The sequence below is a fragment of the Paramormyrops kingsleyae genome, chromosome 13, assembly GCF_048594095.1.
Source record: "Paramormyrops kingsleyae isolate MSU_618 chromosome 13, PKINGS_0.4, whole genome shotgun sequence".
Classification (NCBI taxonomy): Eukaryota; Metazoa; Chordata; class Actinopteri; order Osteoglossiformes; family Mormyridae; genus Paramormyrops; species Paramormyrops kingsleyae.
This window is the reverse complement of record NC_132809.1, coordinates 22,275,892-22,291,664: the sequence shown is the minus strand read 5'-3', so window position 1 is coordinate 22,291,664 and position 15,773 is coordinate 22,275,892. Positions and strand designations below refer to the sequence as shown.

The window sequence follows — 15,773 nt, the reverse complement described above, 5'->3', positions numbered from 1 at the left end:
AACTCCAACAATGTCAAAAATCAATTTATTTTGTACTTAAATAAAACAAATAAAATAAAATGCCAAAATAGTTGAGACAATTACTTACATTACTTGAATACAAATTAAATAATTAAAATATTTACATGTGAAGAATCAGTATGAAATATATTATTTTAATAAATTAGATACAGTGACTCAGCACTGGATAAATACTGTACAACTGTAAGTGTTTTAAGAAGTATGAATGAGATACTTGGATGAAGGACTGCATGACGTTCTTGCTTCATATCCAGAGCTCTTGATGAAATCTTTGGCAGCCAAAGTCTCTGTTGTAAATCTGCAAGAACAGAAAAAAAAAACTGTTGTTAAATATATGGCAGAAAAAAAAAGATGTATTTGAAAGGGCAAAATGCAGGGTGTGAATTAAAATGCAGTGATTCATTTTTAAACAGTGTTAGAAAAGATGGAGTCACATTTACCTGATAGTCCTGTGTGGAGTGTCGGTACTCTGGCGACTCCAACAGCGACTCCAGGCTGGAGTTAAAGATGTCTTCCTGTACAGTCAGTTCCAGGCTCCCGCTCAGCTGATCAGGCTCCATTTCTGCGGCTGGGGAGGCCAGGACCGGGCTGTGATACTGCCCCACATGATCCTCCTCACTGTGCCCCCAGTGTCCCCCCAACGAGCTGGACTGGCACAACATCATGAGGTCTGGTGCATGTCGGCACTCCAGGGCTGCGAGATCCTTCTGACGCGAGTGGAGGTTCTCTTCCGTGTGACCCAGCTGGGCCGACAGGTGGTTGATATAGCGGATGGCGAGACGCAGGGTCTCGATTTTGGTCAGGGTCTGTCCGGCGGGGGCCTCAGAGGGGGGCAGGTAGGTCCGGAGGTGGTGCAGCGCCTTGGTCAGGTCCCTCATCCTCAGCTTCTCCTTCTCACTGGCACTCTGCCGCTGCTTGCTGGGGTTCCGACATCGGGTTCTGCCCGCCTTCCTCCTGGCGGGGCCGCTCAGCCTGCTCGGGGCCGGGAACTTGGGTGTCGTGGGCTCTGGTGAGCAGGCAAGCTGATAACCCGTGGGAGAGCCGGTGAAACTGACCTCCAGGCAGCAGTCTGGGGATACAGCTTCTGGGGAGGTGGTGCTGTAGAACTCAGAGTCTGAGCTGGGCCAGAACCACTGGTCCTGGGTGCTGTAGCCGATCTGGGAAGGGGAGTCCATGCTGTCTCTCTGTGTCCGTCTGAGAAATGCAACAAGCTGTGAGAGCCACTCAAACAGGCCTGTTTTTATCCAGGACCGGGAGGTGTGAAGTGACACCTCAGCGGTGCCCCCTCCCCAGCTGTGGAGACCCTGAAGATTCTTTCTCCATGCCTGGGAAAATGGAAAAACCTCTGACCACAGGAACAAGTGTGAATTTTTACTCCTGGGCAAAACAGCAAGCATTTTCCCAGCCCGGTCTTGATGCGCCTGCTGTTTCCACCAGGCAGCAGATATGTCTGCTATCATTTCATTTATTCCGGAGATGCAATATTAAACACTCAGTAGAAATGGCTCCAAACCTATTGCTAACAGAAATTATTTTTTTGCTGCTAAAAAAAGGTAAATGTCCCAATTACCAAAGCTTCATGACAACACAGTGTATTTCATACTTTTTAAAGGTTTAAAAATTCATCTTTTTGTTTATTTATAGTGATCCTAATACCAAAGGTGTATGTTTGGTGCAATCTCTTTATAAGTAGCTTTCTTAGCAAATGCCTGCTGGTTGCAGGTTCTTACCCCCATCTCTCTCCTCTCATGTTCAGCCAGTGCTGGTCTGGGGTTTCCTTGGCTGATATGCTTAGGTGAAATGGCCTCTTTAAGTTGTCCTCTGTGTGTGAGTGATTGAGGGTGTTCCCTGTGCCTAGAGTGTCCCTGTGCCTAGAGTGTCCTCTTCCTCATGGCCTGTCCATGCTGTGATAGACTACAGGCTCACATCTATCTATCTATCTATCTATCTATCTATCTATCTATCTATCTATCTATCTATCTATCTATATCTATCTATCTATCTATCTATCTATCTATCTATCTACCTATCTATCTATCTATCTATATCTATCTATCTATCTATCTATCTATCTATCTATCTATCTATCTATCCAATCCTGTTCTGTGTGTACATATGTCTGCCTGCCCTGTGAGCTCCAGCTTGGTCATTGTTGTCATATGTCAGGTCTGGTTTGCCAAATAAAATCCCGATCTTTTCCCAAGCTGCTGCCTCAGAGTTTTGTCTGCTCGACAGGTGTCGTGACATTCAGTAGCGAAGTGCATGAACACGGTGTTGAGGTGTTTAGCCAGTGTTGAGGCATGCTGGCCAGGGAGTACAGTGAAGTCTTGCTTCATCTGGCTTTTCACCACTGTCTTCAACTTGCTCCTCCATTCACAAGACAGGGAAGCAATAATCCACCCAGCATGTTAACAGGAGATCATAAAACACACACACACACACACAGATGTAGGGTAAACATATCCTTATGGGGACCGCTCATTCATTTCAATGGGAAAAATGCTAACGCTAACTATGACAACCTTAACCCCTACCCTGCCCTAAATATAACCATAAGTAACCTAACAAAATACAAGAGTTTTTGCATTTTTAGTTTTTTCATAGCAGTCACCGATTTTTATAAAATAGAGTTTTCCCTTATGGGGACCGGTTTCCTGGTCCCCATAAGGGAAAACTCTATTTTATAAAAAAACAGATATTTATCACGTTATGGGGACATTATGTCCCCATAAGGATAAGTAAACCCGCTCACACACACACGCACACGCACACACACACACATACACACACACACACACTCAGATATGCACAAATACGTAATCCATCTATCTATCTATCTATCTATCTATCTATCTATCTATCTATCTATCTATCTATCTAGTCTTTTCCAAAGAAGTGAAAAAGAAACAAGGGGCCTTGCCCTGGTTAAACACCCGAACCTTGTCGTGAGGTCACAGTGCGGGCAGTGCTGCTGGCGTCCTGGGGGTGTCCTGGGGGTGTCGGTGCAGGTGCTGGCGAGGGACAGGACCGCCAGGCTCCGTTCTCAGAGCAGAGGTGTGAATCGTCACCTCTAATGAGCCAAATTAAGAACAGAAACATGATGTCACTGTGCAGGCCTCAGTGTGAGCCTATAATGGAATTTCACACTGCAAGTGTCACTCAGATAATAGATATTATTAGAGACACTTACAGCCTCCAAAACTACGTCTATATTTTCAGTATCAGCATTAATATATTTTAGTCAATAATTTTATTGCCGCAAATCATTTTCAGCGTGATTTTTATTTTAAAAACATGCAATTAAATGTAAGCATTGTGACTATACCCTGCATTTTATCACATCTTGTAGAGTTTATAAATACATCCTTAAAAAATCAAAATGTGATCAAATGCATTTTTCGTGGTTGTTTGTTTGTTTGAATGAATACGGAGTGCTGATACCCTGAATGATGATGGGAAATATCATGCCATACCTCCCCTTGTCTGTTTGTACAAGGATCCATTCGTGTTACATTGTGAACTCTTCCTTAAGAGGCCTCCCAAGGACACAGGATTGTAAACAAAGGATACCGTGACCCAACCAGACAGGTCGCGATCGTCATTCAAGTGTTACAATCGCATGAATTTCTACCTCAGATAACAATCACTAACTTTGCATACCAGGCCTGTAGCCATATAGCAAAACCGCCGGCTTGAACCCCCACCCCCCCCATGATATTTGCTCCCGTCCCCTGGTTGTCAAAATATACCACAGTGAACCTATTGGTAGAGCTGCTGGACACCCCCCCCCCCTCCAGCAGAGTGATTTTGCCAGTGGGGTCCTGAGCAAGGCCATCAGCCCCCAGTCGCCCCAGGCCTTCGACAAAAAAGCTTCTGCTAAATAAATAAAGGTAAATGTTTCTCCAGCATGATTCCTGGTTTTTGTTCAACTTCAGTTTGGTAGCTTTACAATATTCTTGATGAGGCTGTACCTGACCCTTTCGGACACACCCTGCCCCCCCTCCTAACCTTGTGTTAACCCTACAAAAGGTGAGACATTAGTACGTCCTAGCGAAGATGGATACTAGTCATAAAAGCTGATCTGGGTCCTGTTTCTCACTGTCACACACACACACACACACACACACACACACACACATCGAAAAGAATCTAAATCTGACCACAGTGTCACTGACGTCCACATTCTGGACAATGCTGACTGTTATTTCTGGTAAAACAACAACATCACTTTTCCATGAGACACCCTGACCGCTGGAATGCCAGAGGGGCACGGACCTGGCCTTAAGGGTGAGAATTCTGTCACCCATGGTGGGCAATAAGAATCAGCAAGGCACTGTTACAGAGCAGGGTCACACTGCCGCTACCCTGAGTACTAACCTTAACAATACTAACACAATACAGAGATGAATGTGAGGGGTGTGCACTGTACCGTGGGGAAGGAAAATGACATCCGATCCAGCAGGTCTATAATTATTAGGGTGGGGTGAAAAAAATCTAAATTTCCAATAGCAATTTCCAATAGTGTGGAAAAGTTGTCACTGGACCTCATTATTAAACGTGCAAAATATCTTTGAAATAGGTAAATATTTTCAGGTTCCGCAACGTGATCGAAGTTTTCACCTGTCACATCAATGGGCAATATACACTATCCATTATCTATACTCATCTGTGTTGTGTTTGTGATATGATAATCACAGCATATCGAGACACACACACACACACACACAGACACACACAGTGAAATTGGTGACTGGTATTGTTGACACGAACACTTCCAGAACATCTTGCAAGTTGTGGAAAACAACCGAAAGAAAATTCTGAACTAAAGAGTCAAAAGCAAACAAGCAAACATTTGACATTTAATTAGGCCGTAACATGAGAAGGAGTGCGTTTGTATTCTGGTTTATCACGGCTTTCATTATCTTAGGCTGAATCACAGCCCTGATATATTTGAGTACAACCGCACAACTTCGAGTATGTTATTGCTTTTATACAACATTTCATCAAGTAGCATTAGGTAACAACGTAAGATACAGCACGTATACACACACACACAAACACACACACACATGCATTCTGAAACACTACAGGCCATTAACCATTTTCATTATTCATTGTGAGGCAAAATGATTCAGCAACACATGACTGAAGTGTCGCTGTTTGTCTGCAAGACCTGGAACAGCACAACCATTCAGAGAAACACTTAAGCATTCAAACACTATTGTAAGCAAAATGTCTCAAGTAAGTGGAAATGTTCCTTTTCTGCCAGTACAGAATGAATCATTCCAGCGTTTCCAAATCTGATCTGTTAAAGTCAGTCCAAATTTAGCTTCTCTGCTATGAAACATTTTTAAAAAATTTATTTCAAGAAATACTTTTTGGGTATTCATGCAGCAAGACCTAGACACGCCCATACTAACGGGAGACCCGAGGCCCGTACTCAACAGCCCATTCCTCGGTACCACAGAACACCCCTGACAGATGCTGGGGAGGGGAGGCCATCAATGAACCGCAGCTGTCCCAGACAGAGCCCCACCTGTAATTTCACCCTTTCCTGCTGGGCATGTGCTTGGCATTTTACCACAAATAGTGTTTCAAACCTCTGCATGACACACTTCAGGACAGCAAAGAAATTGTAAATAAATAGCGAATGAAAAGTGGACTGTAAATAAATAATGAATAAAAAGCATGTTGTTTTGAAATTGTCACACTCCGGCGTGCAGGCGAGCGGGGAAGCAGGTAAGTGGAGCCATTCTCACGGGTAAACAGGGGTTTTAATCAGCAAGATACACACACGCAGGAACATCCACGGACATTACAATGACGGATCTGGGGAAACTAACTGAGACACGGACTAAATACAAAAGACTAGCCAGACATAACAGGACACAGGTGATCACAATCGGGGATGCACACGAGGTAATGAGGGGGGCGTGGCACACATCAGGATCGTATGGAGCGGGGCGTGACAGAAATTCACAGTTTTCCTATTCCCCAATTATACCGGCTGTAATATAATTAATGTCTGCTAGAGGGCGCTAAGACTCTTGTACTGTAGTAGGAAGTAAGAACTGTAGAAGAACTGGAACTTATGCACTGCAAACCATAACAGAGATCGGCGTGTGCATTTCTTTTAGTTGCTGAGTAAAATGCGCTTTTGTTCCCTACTTCTGCTGTGTTCATTTCGCGGTTTCACTTTTCAGGTGTACAGGGTCATACATTTATGGTAAGATTAGCAAGACTCATTGGGACAATGGATGTCAATGATAATCAACTAACAAACACAATAAATACTGAGGTCGCTATATGATAAACCCGGAATTCAGTTTAAACACCTTATTCAAAGCGAGACAAACAAATATCATTCAGAATATATTTATTTAATTACTGACGTTGAAAATGACAGGAACAGTGTCTGGAAATAACACACATGCATTGCAATCAGCAGTCACTGTACTGAACTCCATTTAAATGTTATCAACTCGGGCGCTGTGGGAATTGAAGGCAGTTACAGTTATTTTCCAAGCATGTTACATTACCCATTTCTTGTTTTTGTTACAAGACTTGCAGGTGTCGATTTCAATTCAATATGTCGATTCCTGCAATCTGGCAACAGAATTTACACGTAACACGCTTGTGCAACAGAATAACCCCATGAACCATGCCAGACATTCAAAATAAATTAATTTGTGCCTGTCGACACACAAAGGAGTCTGAGCTAAGCTCACAGAAGAGGTCCTAGGGCCAACAGACAAAGCCATTCTCTGCAGAGTGTTTTAGATGATTTCCTTCAGGAGACGAGTTTAATGAAAAGGAGCATGTTTTTTGGAATGATTATAGTGCCGTTAGTCTGTGGAAGGATCTGTATTAATTTGTTTTGCTATTTTTTTTGTTGTAGTCTGTTAACCACCGTGAGCAATGCAAACATACACACATTTACTAACAGCCAGTCCACATTCATACAATTCTAGTTAACTTTAAACACATCCAATTACTTCTACAAGTTAAATATCTATGTCAGTGCCTAGAGATCTACTCTTTTGCCCCATTAGAAAATGGCTGGTTGTTTCCATAAATATTCATTTTTCATGGTGCTGGATGTAAGTGAGGCTAAGAGCTAGAGTTCCAGCAGAAGGAGAGTCCAAAAACTGGGGTGCCTGTTTTTACTGTGCAATGTCTCTAGCCACCCAGTCGCCCTCTTCACTACTGCACAGTCCAGGGTTCGATGAGCTTCACGTACAAACTGCTGGGAACGTGGTGGGAGAGGAACAGACCAAACACAGACAAACATGAATAAATACAAACCTTCTCCCTCCAGACATGAGAGGTTTGTGCACCAAGCTTGACCAAAGCTATTACAGCTAACATTCTACATGAAGAACAAAATCACAAATAGCAAGGTCCACGTGGAGCAGCCTGTGAGCAGTGGGTCACTTTATCGCCATATATATATTAACAACACAAATGTAGAACGAAAAAGCAAAGGTAAAAGAAAAAAGGAAACATTTGTTCATGTGCATACCAGCAAAGCAGGGTCAAGTTTTTAAAGGAAAAGACAAAACTGCTTGATATTAGAACAGATGGCAGTCATATAAATTCTATCTATATGGCTATGGAAAGATTCAGCCAATGCTGATGGGTGTTGTTTGTTCCTGATTGGTCAGTCTTTCGCGCTTTCTGGAATGGTCCCGCCCCCTGCTCTTCACCGTGTCACAGTAGGACCTTCTCCCTGGTTTCGGGCAGCTTGAGGGCCAGCAGCCCCCCGCAGACCAGGGAGGAGAAGGCCAAAAGGATGGGGATGATTTTGGTGATGCCGACGAAGGCAGCGAAGATGGAGCTGCTCAAGATGGCCGCCAGCTTGCAGATGGCATTAAGGACTCCAAAGGCGGTGGCCCTGTCCCAAGCAGAGCGAGGCGTCAGACGCGACGAGGCAGGCCAGATTACTGCCTCTCTTTGAAACCAACTATCTTTATTAAAATCCAGCTATTTGTTTACTTCATAGAAACTAGGTAAAACTTCACAATTTGGTGCTACTCGAGGATGTGTTAAATATGTTCCTTTGATGTAACAGCCTGCAGGAAAATGCCACATATACAACTGGAAGGATTACTCACTCAAGAGTACAACATGGACTGTATGGGCTTGACCTTTGCAGAACCACTATAAAGGTTTCTGATTCATCCCCATCGTCTTGCAGGGGACAGCAGGACCTCTTTGAAATACATATCTACTTGGTTCAAAGGGTTAACTCCACTGAGAAGCACAGCAATTTGGTTTAATGTGAGTGTACCTTTTGGATGCTGGGTACAGTTCCACGGTAATGACCTGGATGCCGTTCCAGGCTGCTACACTGACACCACAGAACAGGCACTGCCAAGCGATGATGGCCGCCTGACTGAAGCTCATGAAGAGGAAGAAGGTGCAGCCGGCAGAAATGAGCATAGAGCCACCTAGTGGTGGGGAGGTGGTAGAGTTGGGTACATGCAATGCCTCTCAAACCACAGCCGTGATTTATCTTTTCATCTTAGTAAACTAGAAGAAGCTTTAATCCCACTAACATAGCACTTCCTCAGATATAAATAAAGGTAAATCATGGTGTAAATCTGCATGCTTTTAGTTACTGCCAGCTTGAGTCTCCCTAAGTGGAGGTGAGAATAGCAAAATTCTCCTTACCAATGATATTGATTCTCCCGATCTTGTCCATAAAGAGGGCTGATATGATGTTGCCAGGCAACACGGCCAGGCTGCCCAGAAAGCTGACCAGGTAGATCAGGATGTCATTCTCTTCTTGGAAGTTCAGGTGACAGCCCGTTTTGGAGTGCAGGAAAGAGGTGTTCTCCAGTCTACAATTGATAAATTTCTCCTCCCACAGGTCTGCAAGACATATTAAAGACAGATTTTTTTTCTCTTGAACTAGTGGAACAGATGATTGAAAAAATTATTTAGGCAGCGCTGTATCCTCCTCATTTTTGAGTATTCATGTGATTGTTTTGTAAATATTTGATGTGAGGAAATAAAATCTAATGCACTGTTAGAATGCTATAACCATTAAAGAATTTTATTACAACCAAAAGTGGGGTTCCAAATCAGGTTAGAAACAAATGGACACCTTAGTAGTGTGTAATGCTTTCTAATTCCTACCTGTGTTGTAGAAGATTGTGGACTTGATGGTGCAGTTCTCAAAGAAAGTCTCAGTGGACTTGATGTCCTCAAAATAACAGTCTTCGAACAGGGAGTCCTCGAACTTGACAGATTTTAGTTCCATGTTGGTGAACCTGAGGTTTGCACAAACATGCTTCAGTAAAGAAATACTCTGGCACCATCTGCTATTGCACAGGGCCTTTTCCTACCTGCACATTAGTGGGACACAGTAGCCCAAAACTTACCTCATATATATGTTTAAGACTATTTATCTGGGTAGTAAGTGTATGTTTGTTCAGAAAACTCCCAATATAACATTAGATGATATTCAATGAACTGTAACACAATTTTAAAAAACGTATTTTCTTCTGTTCTCCACTGGGGAGTCCTGGAATGATTTGTTCTGTACTTGCTGAATGGCCAGATGGACGCCACTTCGGTTCCAAAGCTTCTCTCCAGGGGCACCTCAGCCATCCCGTGTTTTTGTTAAATTTCACCACCAGTTCACTTAATTTATTATCTTCATTAGTGAATTAATTCGATAGGGCATCGATTAGGCCTACATGGTGTGCCAGCGGTCATGACAACAATTACATGGGTGTACTGGATGGATTTGAAATGGCTAAGCTGACGCACTTTTTTAAAAAGCATAAAATAATGACTGTAGTGGACACCAGGGACACCGTTAGGCCTATTTCAAAAGCTTTTAGCTCCCCCCAAATAAATGTGTATTTATTGGCTTAAGTCATGAATATTTTCCCATCAGCCCCCCCCCCCAACCATTTATCTCTACCCATGTCCCTGGTTTACACCAACATGAAGTTAATTTAAACATAATTTTCTTTGACTGACTTTGACTTTTGCAGTACAGTGCTACACATTTTGCACTACAATGTCGTACATCATGCGACTCTTAAAAGCAAAATGAAACACTTTTAACTGAGCATTTGAACGTTATGATGAAAGGACCCGCAGCCGTTGACTCCAGCAGCTGCAGATCTTGGAGAACCTGCAAGTGTCATGAGGGTCTCGCTCAGAGCAGCCACATACTTGTCATCGACGTATTCCCCTTCCTTGTGGATCTGATTGGCCAGGGTAAAGTTGAAGGTGAAGTGCTCAACTCGCTCATGATGGAACACTTTCACCTTGGATTCATACTCCTCATACTGCAGGTACTTTATCATGTCAGGGAACCAGACAGACAGTCCATAATAACTGGAACACAAACAGTGAACAGACATATTGTGCAAGTTACATTCTCAAACACTGTCTAGTGAAACACACATTTTAAACAGGATCTCTTACAGGATTCTACTTTATCCACTGTATGAGTTTCAGAACTGTGGATTTCCTCAACCACAAACATTTACACCTACTTTACCTACAAACTTTGCACCTAAATTATATATTCTACTGCATATGATATTTAACATTATCAAAAATTACACAACAGCAATTCTCCTTAGCCAGTGTTGGTATATAACCTCTAGCATTTTGAATGTTGCTTCTGGCATCTGGGATCTGTTACTAGTCATATATTGGAAGTTCAGCCTTCTATCTGCCTTGCTTGGAGGTCACCTTGGACAAAGCTAAAAAGCAACTAAAAAAGCAACTAAATTCAACTCCAGTTAAAGAGTAAAAACAATGAAATATGTCCCTTCTAAAACTGTGGAGGTAGTATTCAAAGAAGAACATGGTAATGATTGGTTGCTGAGGAGATCAGGTGCCCTTCAGCCCAGGTGCCCTGATTACCTGAAAGCCATTGTAAACCATACAATGGCCATGAACAAGCTAGTGAGCCTCAGGTCAGGAGACACAAGCATTAAGATGTTCTTCATCACCTGTGTGGGAGACAAACCGGTCACGTGGATATTACAGACGGGTTCACGTGACTGCCAGCCTAGGTTACAGAGACAACTGGTGCACCTGCTTGACTACAGTCATGTTCCTGACCATCCAGCGCTGAAAGGCAGTCCCAGTGGAGCTCTGGATCTCGATGAACTCGTCCTCCTGAACTGGGGTCTTAATCTGGGACACCTGCGTGCCAGTGACGGAAAACGTTAGCAGGAAAGACGCTTGCATGGCGGTTACTCGGCACATATTTATTCCGCCAGATCAGACGGACAAAGCCATGTGCCGCTTACAGTGAACACTCTCTCTGGTTCACCCTTCGCCCTCCAGTTCGTGTCGTGGACCTGCTTCAGGATCATCCAGGCTTCGTCGTGTTTTGCGTTCTAACGGAAGGTACAAAACCAGTCGTCAAACCATCAAATCAAAGCACAGTAACCATAATGTTGCCAGTACAATCAGCCCACGGATTAAGAATGTCTGACTTACGGACACCTCATACTTACAAAGAGATTGTCATAAAACCTATTATATTAAATATTTGGGTAAAATACAACAATAACAAATGCACGCACTACTTTGTGACGCTCATGAAAACATTGTGTGACTGGCTCTAGGTATAGTACAGTATCATAAGTAGTTACATTATTATTATTATTATTATTATTATTATTATTATTATTGTTGTTGTTGTTGTTGTTATAGCTGTTTGCATTGCTCTGACTTACTTACAAATTCATCTAAAAGACAGACTTATGGAATAGACCTCATTCATAACCTGGGGACTGGGGGCCTGCCTGTAACACTGACAGTATTATTACTCTAACTATTACTCTACATTTTTATTTTTCAGTTTGTAAAACAATATCCAAAGTTTGCAAATACTTATGTGCCATAGTAACGCCTAATCTGACTGCTCTAAACAGAGAAGTGAATAGAACAAAATTTCAATGGAGAATTTATTGTAATATAGAAACATTGAAATGACTTGAACAGAACATTTAACAGCTGAACTGAAACTGAATTCTGATTTGAACTGAACTGCATGGAAGTGTCACTGGACTGAGGCTTTACCTCCAGGAGAAAGCGGGGACTCTCAGGCATGAACATCAGGCCGGTGAGGGCGGCGATGGCGGGCAGCGCGCACACGAACACGAACACCCTCCAGCTGTGCAGTTGCATCTCCGAGCCCATGCTGAAGCCCCACCCTGGAAGGCAACGTGACAGCTTGATGTCGCCACGCGGGGACACCCCCCCCCCCCCACCAAAAAAAAAAGCCCGCCACCCTGCCAGGACGTGCTGCCGTGTACCGTAGTGAGGGACGATGCCCCAGGCTGTGAGGGAGGCGTACATGCCCCCCATCATCCAGAACATGCAGAGCCAGCTCAGGTGCTCGCCCCTCTTCTCCATGGAGAGGAATTCGGAAAAGTAGGAGTAGACGATGGGGACCGATCCGCCGATGCTGTGGGAAACAGAGGAATCTCGGTCAACGTGGCACTTTTCAGTGAGGACATCTCACTGCTTAAAATAACTACGGAATACCGTTTTCGGGAAGACACAATGAAGAGGTGGCCAAAGGAAATTGCTTTGGAACTTGTCCCCTAAATGATTATCACGGCTGATGCTACGGGTAGGGCTGGAGAGGGATACAGGCCGGCGGTTTCCGAAGAGGATATGAGGCTGTTTCATTCTTTCATTCTTATTGTTTAAGCACAGCCAGATGTGGTCACACTGCTCATCGGACACTCATTACACAGACACAATAGGCTTCCTGTTTCGTTCAGACACCTGGAGCTGCTTTGGATCATGAAGTTATTTGCTTAGCAGTTCTGACCCCAGTCCCATATAAGAGAGCACTGACCTGAGTAAGATTGTTATGGGACAGAAGCGTTATTGCAATGAATTCTGTTTATTACATTTCTCTGCACCTTCTTCACCTCCCTGCTCGTTCCTTGGCTAGTCAGAAGCCAGGTCTCCCCTCCCTGTGTCCATGTATAATTATTATTTTTGTCGCTGGTCAGCGGAGTCCCTCAAAACTTTCAAAAAAGCCGCAAGTCCCATCTTTCCCAGGAACACCTTAATTAACTCAGCCAACTACTGATCTCTACTGAGCATCTCTAACGACAGCTGATGGTCTCTTGGCTGCATGTGCTTGTATTTTGCCCTTGTATAGGAACCCAGTCCTCATGGTTTTTATTTCAATGGTTCTTCCATTAAATTCTAACAGTGCTTTGTGCAGCTCTTGTTCCATTGCTAACTCACACTTGTCATTGGAAGCTCAGCTTAGCCACACGTTGACAGCTGTACCAAATTTGACAAGAGCATGTAAATCAATTATACTGCAGTGCTACAGTGGTGGAGCAGTGATTAGCACTGTTGCCTCACACCACTGGGACCAGAGTTCGAGTCTCTGCCCCAGCTCCATGTGTGTGGAGTTCCACACGTGTATGTTCTCCCTGTGTCGTCGTGGGGTTTCCTCTAAGCGCTCCAGTTTCCCTTCCACAGTCACCAAATTGCCCAAAGGTATGAACAGTGTGTCTGCCCTGCAATGGGCTGGTGCTCCATCCTGGGCTGTTTACTGCCTTGTGCCCACAGTTTCTAGAATAAACTGCAGACCCCCCTTGACCCTGAACAGGACAGGCAGGTGCAGAAGATGCATGTACTACTGCTACTATAATAGTAAAAGATGTCTGTATAACACCAAGAGGGTGTGCTAGGGTATGCTCCAGGGCGCCCCCTACCTTTCACTTTGTGCAACCAGGGATCGGCTCTTTGTTAATGGCGGCCATTATAAAAGATGCTGTTAAAGAAGCACCTTGCTGTCTTGTCCTGTTCCAGGCCACTTTAGGCCCCTGTGACTCACCCGAAGCCCGACAGGAGCCTGAGGAAGAGGAAGGAGCCGTATCCCTGGGCGAAGGAGGACAGGAACGCGAAGATGCAGTTGATGGCCAAGGCGTTGATGAGGCTCCTCCGCCGGCCCACCTTGTCTGCCAGGCCGCCCCAGACGAGCGCGCCCAGCAGCATGCCCACGTACACTATCAGGCCTGCAGGGGGCGCCGTCAGCATACATCACATTACATACGTATCACAGGGTTTAAATGGGACAAAATTACATTGCGGAGGTTTACTTCATATCACACATCTCCATGTGATCGCCATTGTAATTCCAGGCAAAACATAAAGCAGAGCTATAAGAGCATTGCAGTGCACATATGAGACCTTAGAGTAAAAGAACATTATGAAATAAGGACTCTACCATGAGTTATAGGACTGAGATGACTGTCTAACAAAGAAATCAAGACATTGCATAAGATTTGTTGGCGGCTGTTTCCACATTTCACTGATTTATTTATTATTTATTTCATTATTTAGCAGGTATTTTTGTTCTAAGTGATGTACAAGTGAGCAGCAGACAGTCAGGTCACACAACGTATCCATGCAGTGTATCCATGCAGTGGTTCCATGCAGTGTACCTGGAGCCACAGCAGGTTTAAGGGCTCAACCTGCTGAGCTACACCCTGCCGTAGTGTATTAGATAGACTAAGTAGTTTTACTTTCATTACAAGCCTTTCTACGACTCCCATATACCGCACTGGGAAAGGCACCCAGTGTAACTGCCATCTCAGGTGCAGTTCAGATGCAGTGTCCTGGTAAGCTGACAAGGCTGTGCTGTGTTTAAGCTGGAGTGCCTACAGTACCTTTACATGCCCCTCTGCACTGACACCCCGCAGTGGGAAGACAAGCACAGAACATGCCTTTGTAGCTGTTTAACAGAAGCAGGGCTGCCAAGTAATTTACAGTTGTTCTCCTTTGACCATCAGGCATCAATTTCAATAGAAAAGATGTAGATATTTAGAAATGGCCAGGGGCACGACACTTCTACATATTATTTATTCATTAATGCTTCCAGTGTAGGGCTACAGGGAGCTTGGAGCCTGTACCAGGAAGCACAGAACAGGAAGCAGTGTACTTCCAGGATGTAGGGCGTATTATTTATAAAACCTTTTTAATGTGTCATACATTACATCTCATATTATGTTAAAACCGTATGTGCATATGCAATTTTTGCATCAGGGAACCTAGTTAAGATTTCTTCAAAAAGGGTACAATTCCAAATAGGCTCCACTAGGGGGCACCCAAAAACCCCTATTGCTCAGAAGAAGCAGTGGCTGTTAAAAGAAAATGTCATTATGCGGGAGGCAGATTGAGGAGTTGATAAGCTCAGTATTTCTAAAGACAGTTCCCTTCTGAAAGTGACAGACTGGCTCTCCACACCTCCCTGACTGCCAATGATATATTTGCCTCTGTCTCTCCTTGCCATTTAAGGGGCTGAATCTGATCTTTACCTTTGTGCATAAGACCAACCACAGATTTTAAAGTAGGAAAGAGGCATCATTAAAAGGAAAATAATCTTTTACGCCTCCTTGGTCTTCAAATGCATTCTGTTGTGAAGTCAGATGAAGAATCAAAGAGGAAAGACAAGCTCTCGGGGATATATTTCAGCCAACTGCTTCGTGGGGATTGTGCGCACAGGTCTGGAAGCACTTATACACGTTAGCAGCTATGCTGTTTGGCTGTCAGACTATTACCTTCAAGAACCAAAACGGTGAGAGGCAAACATTGGATGGACCCACTAGCACTGAATCTCACATCCCTCTCTGTCTGTGACCCTTTTGTTAGTGGAGCAGCAGGCGTATTTAAACTAACATAGTGCAGCTATTTCATTAGGTGATTCAACTGCTTGCAAATTTAGAGGCATTGAG

General features: G+C 43.9%; 2 protein-coding genes across 4 annotated transcripts in view; both read right to left on the bottom strand.

Moving 5' to 3' along the window:
* Positions 1–347: 347 nt before the first annotated feature.
* LOC111845755 (uncharacterized) lies at positions 348–1,787 on the bottom strand. Its single transcript, XM_023815392.2, has 2 exons — positions 1,752–1,787; positions 348–1,346 (listed from the first exon to the last, which is right to left on the bottom strand). The coding sequence occupies exons 1-2, from the start codon at positions 1,755–1,757 to the stop codon at positions 348–350; spliced, it is 1,005 nt and encodes a 334-aa protein (XP_023671160.2). The 5' UTR covers positions 1,758–1,787.
* A 4,593-nt stretch (positions 1,788–6,380) lies between these two features.
* LOC111845742 (synaptic vesicle glycoprotein 2B-like) overlaps positions 6,381–15,773 on the bottom strand; it is a 42,218-nt gene continuing 32,825 nt past the window's right edge. For all 3 annotated transcript variants that reach the window (XM_023815373.2, XM_023815372.2, XM_072698403.1), the window contains exons 3-13: positions 13,874–14,054; positions 12,321–12,472; positions 12,085–12,218; positions 11,307–11,396; positions 11,089–11,199; positions 10,915–11,003; positions 10,213–10,377; positions 9,163–9,296; positions 8,695–8,895; positions 8,312–8,471; positions 6,381–7,915 (exon numbers count right to left, since the gene is read on the bottom strand). In XM_023815373.2, the coding sequence (XP_023671141.2) occupies positions 7,732–7,915; positions 8,312–8,471; positions 8,695–8,895; positions 9,163–9,296; positions 10,213–10,377; positions 10,915–11,003; positions 11,089–11,199; positions 11,307–11,396; positions 12,085–12,218; positions 12,321–12,472; positions 13,874–14,054 (1,601 nt within the window). In that variant the 3' untranslated portion in view covers positions 6,381–7,731. The remainder of the gene's footprint in view (positions 7,916–8,311; positions 8,472–8,694; positions 8,896–9,162; positions 9,297–10,212; positions 10,378–10,914; positions 11,004–11,088; positions 11,200–11,306; positions 11,397–12,084; positions 12,219–12,320; positions 12,473–13,873; positions 14,055–15,773) is intronic.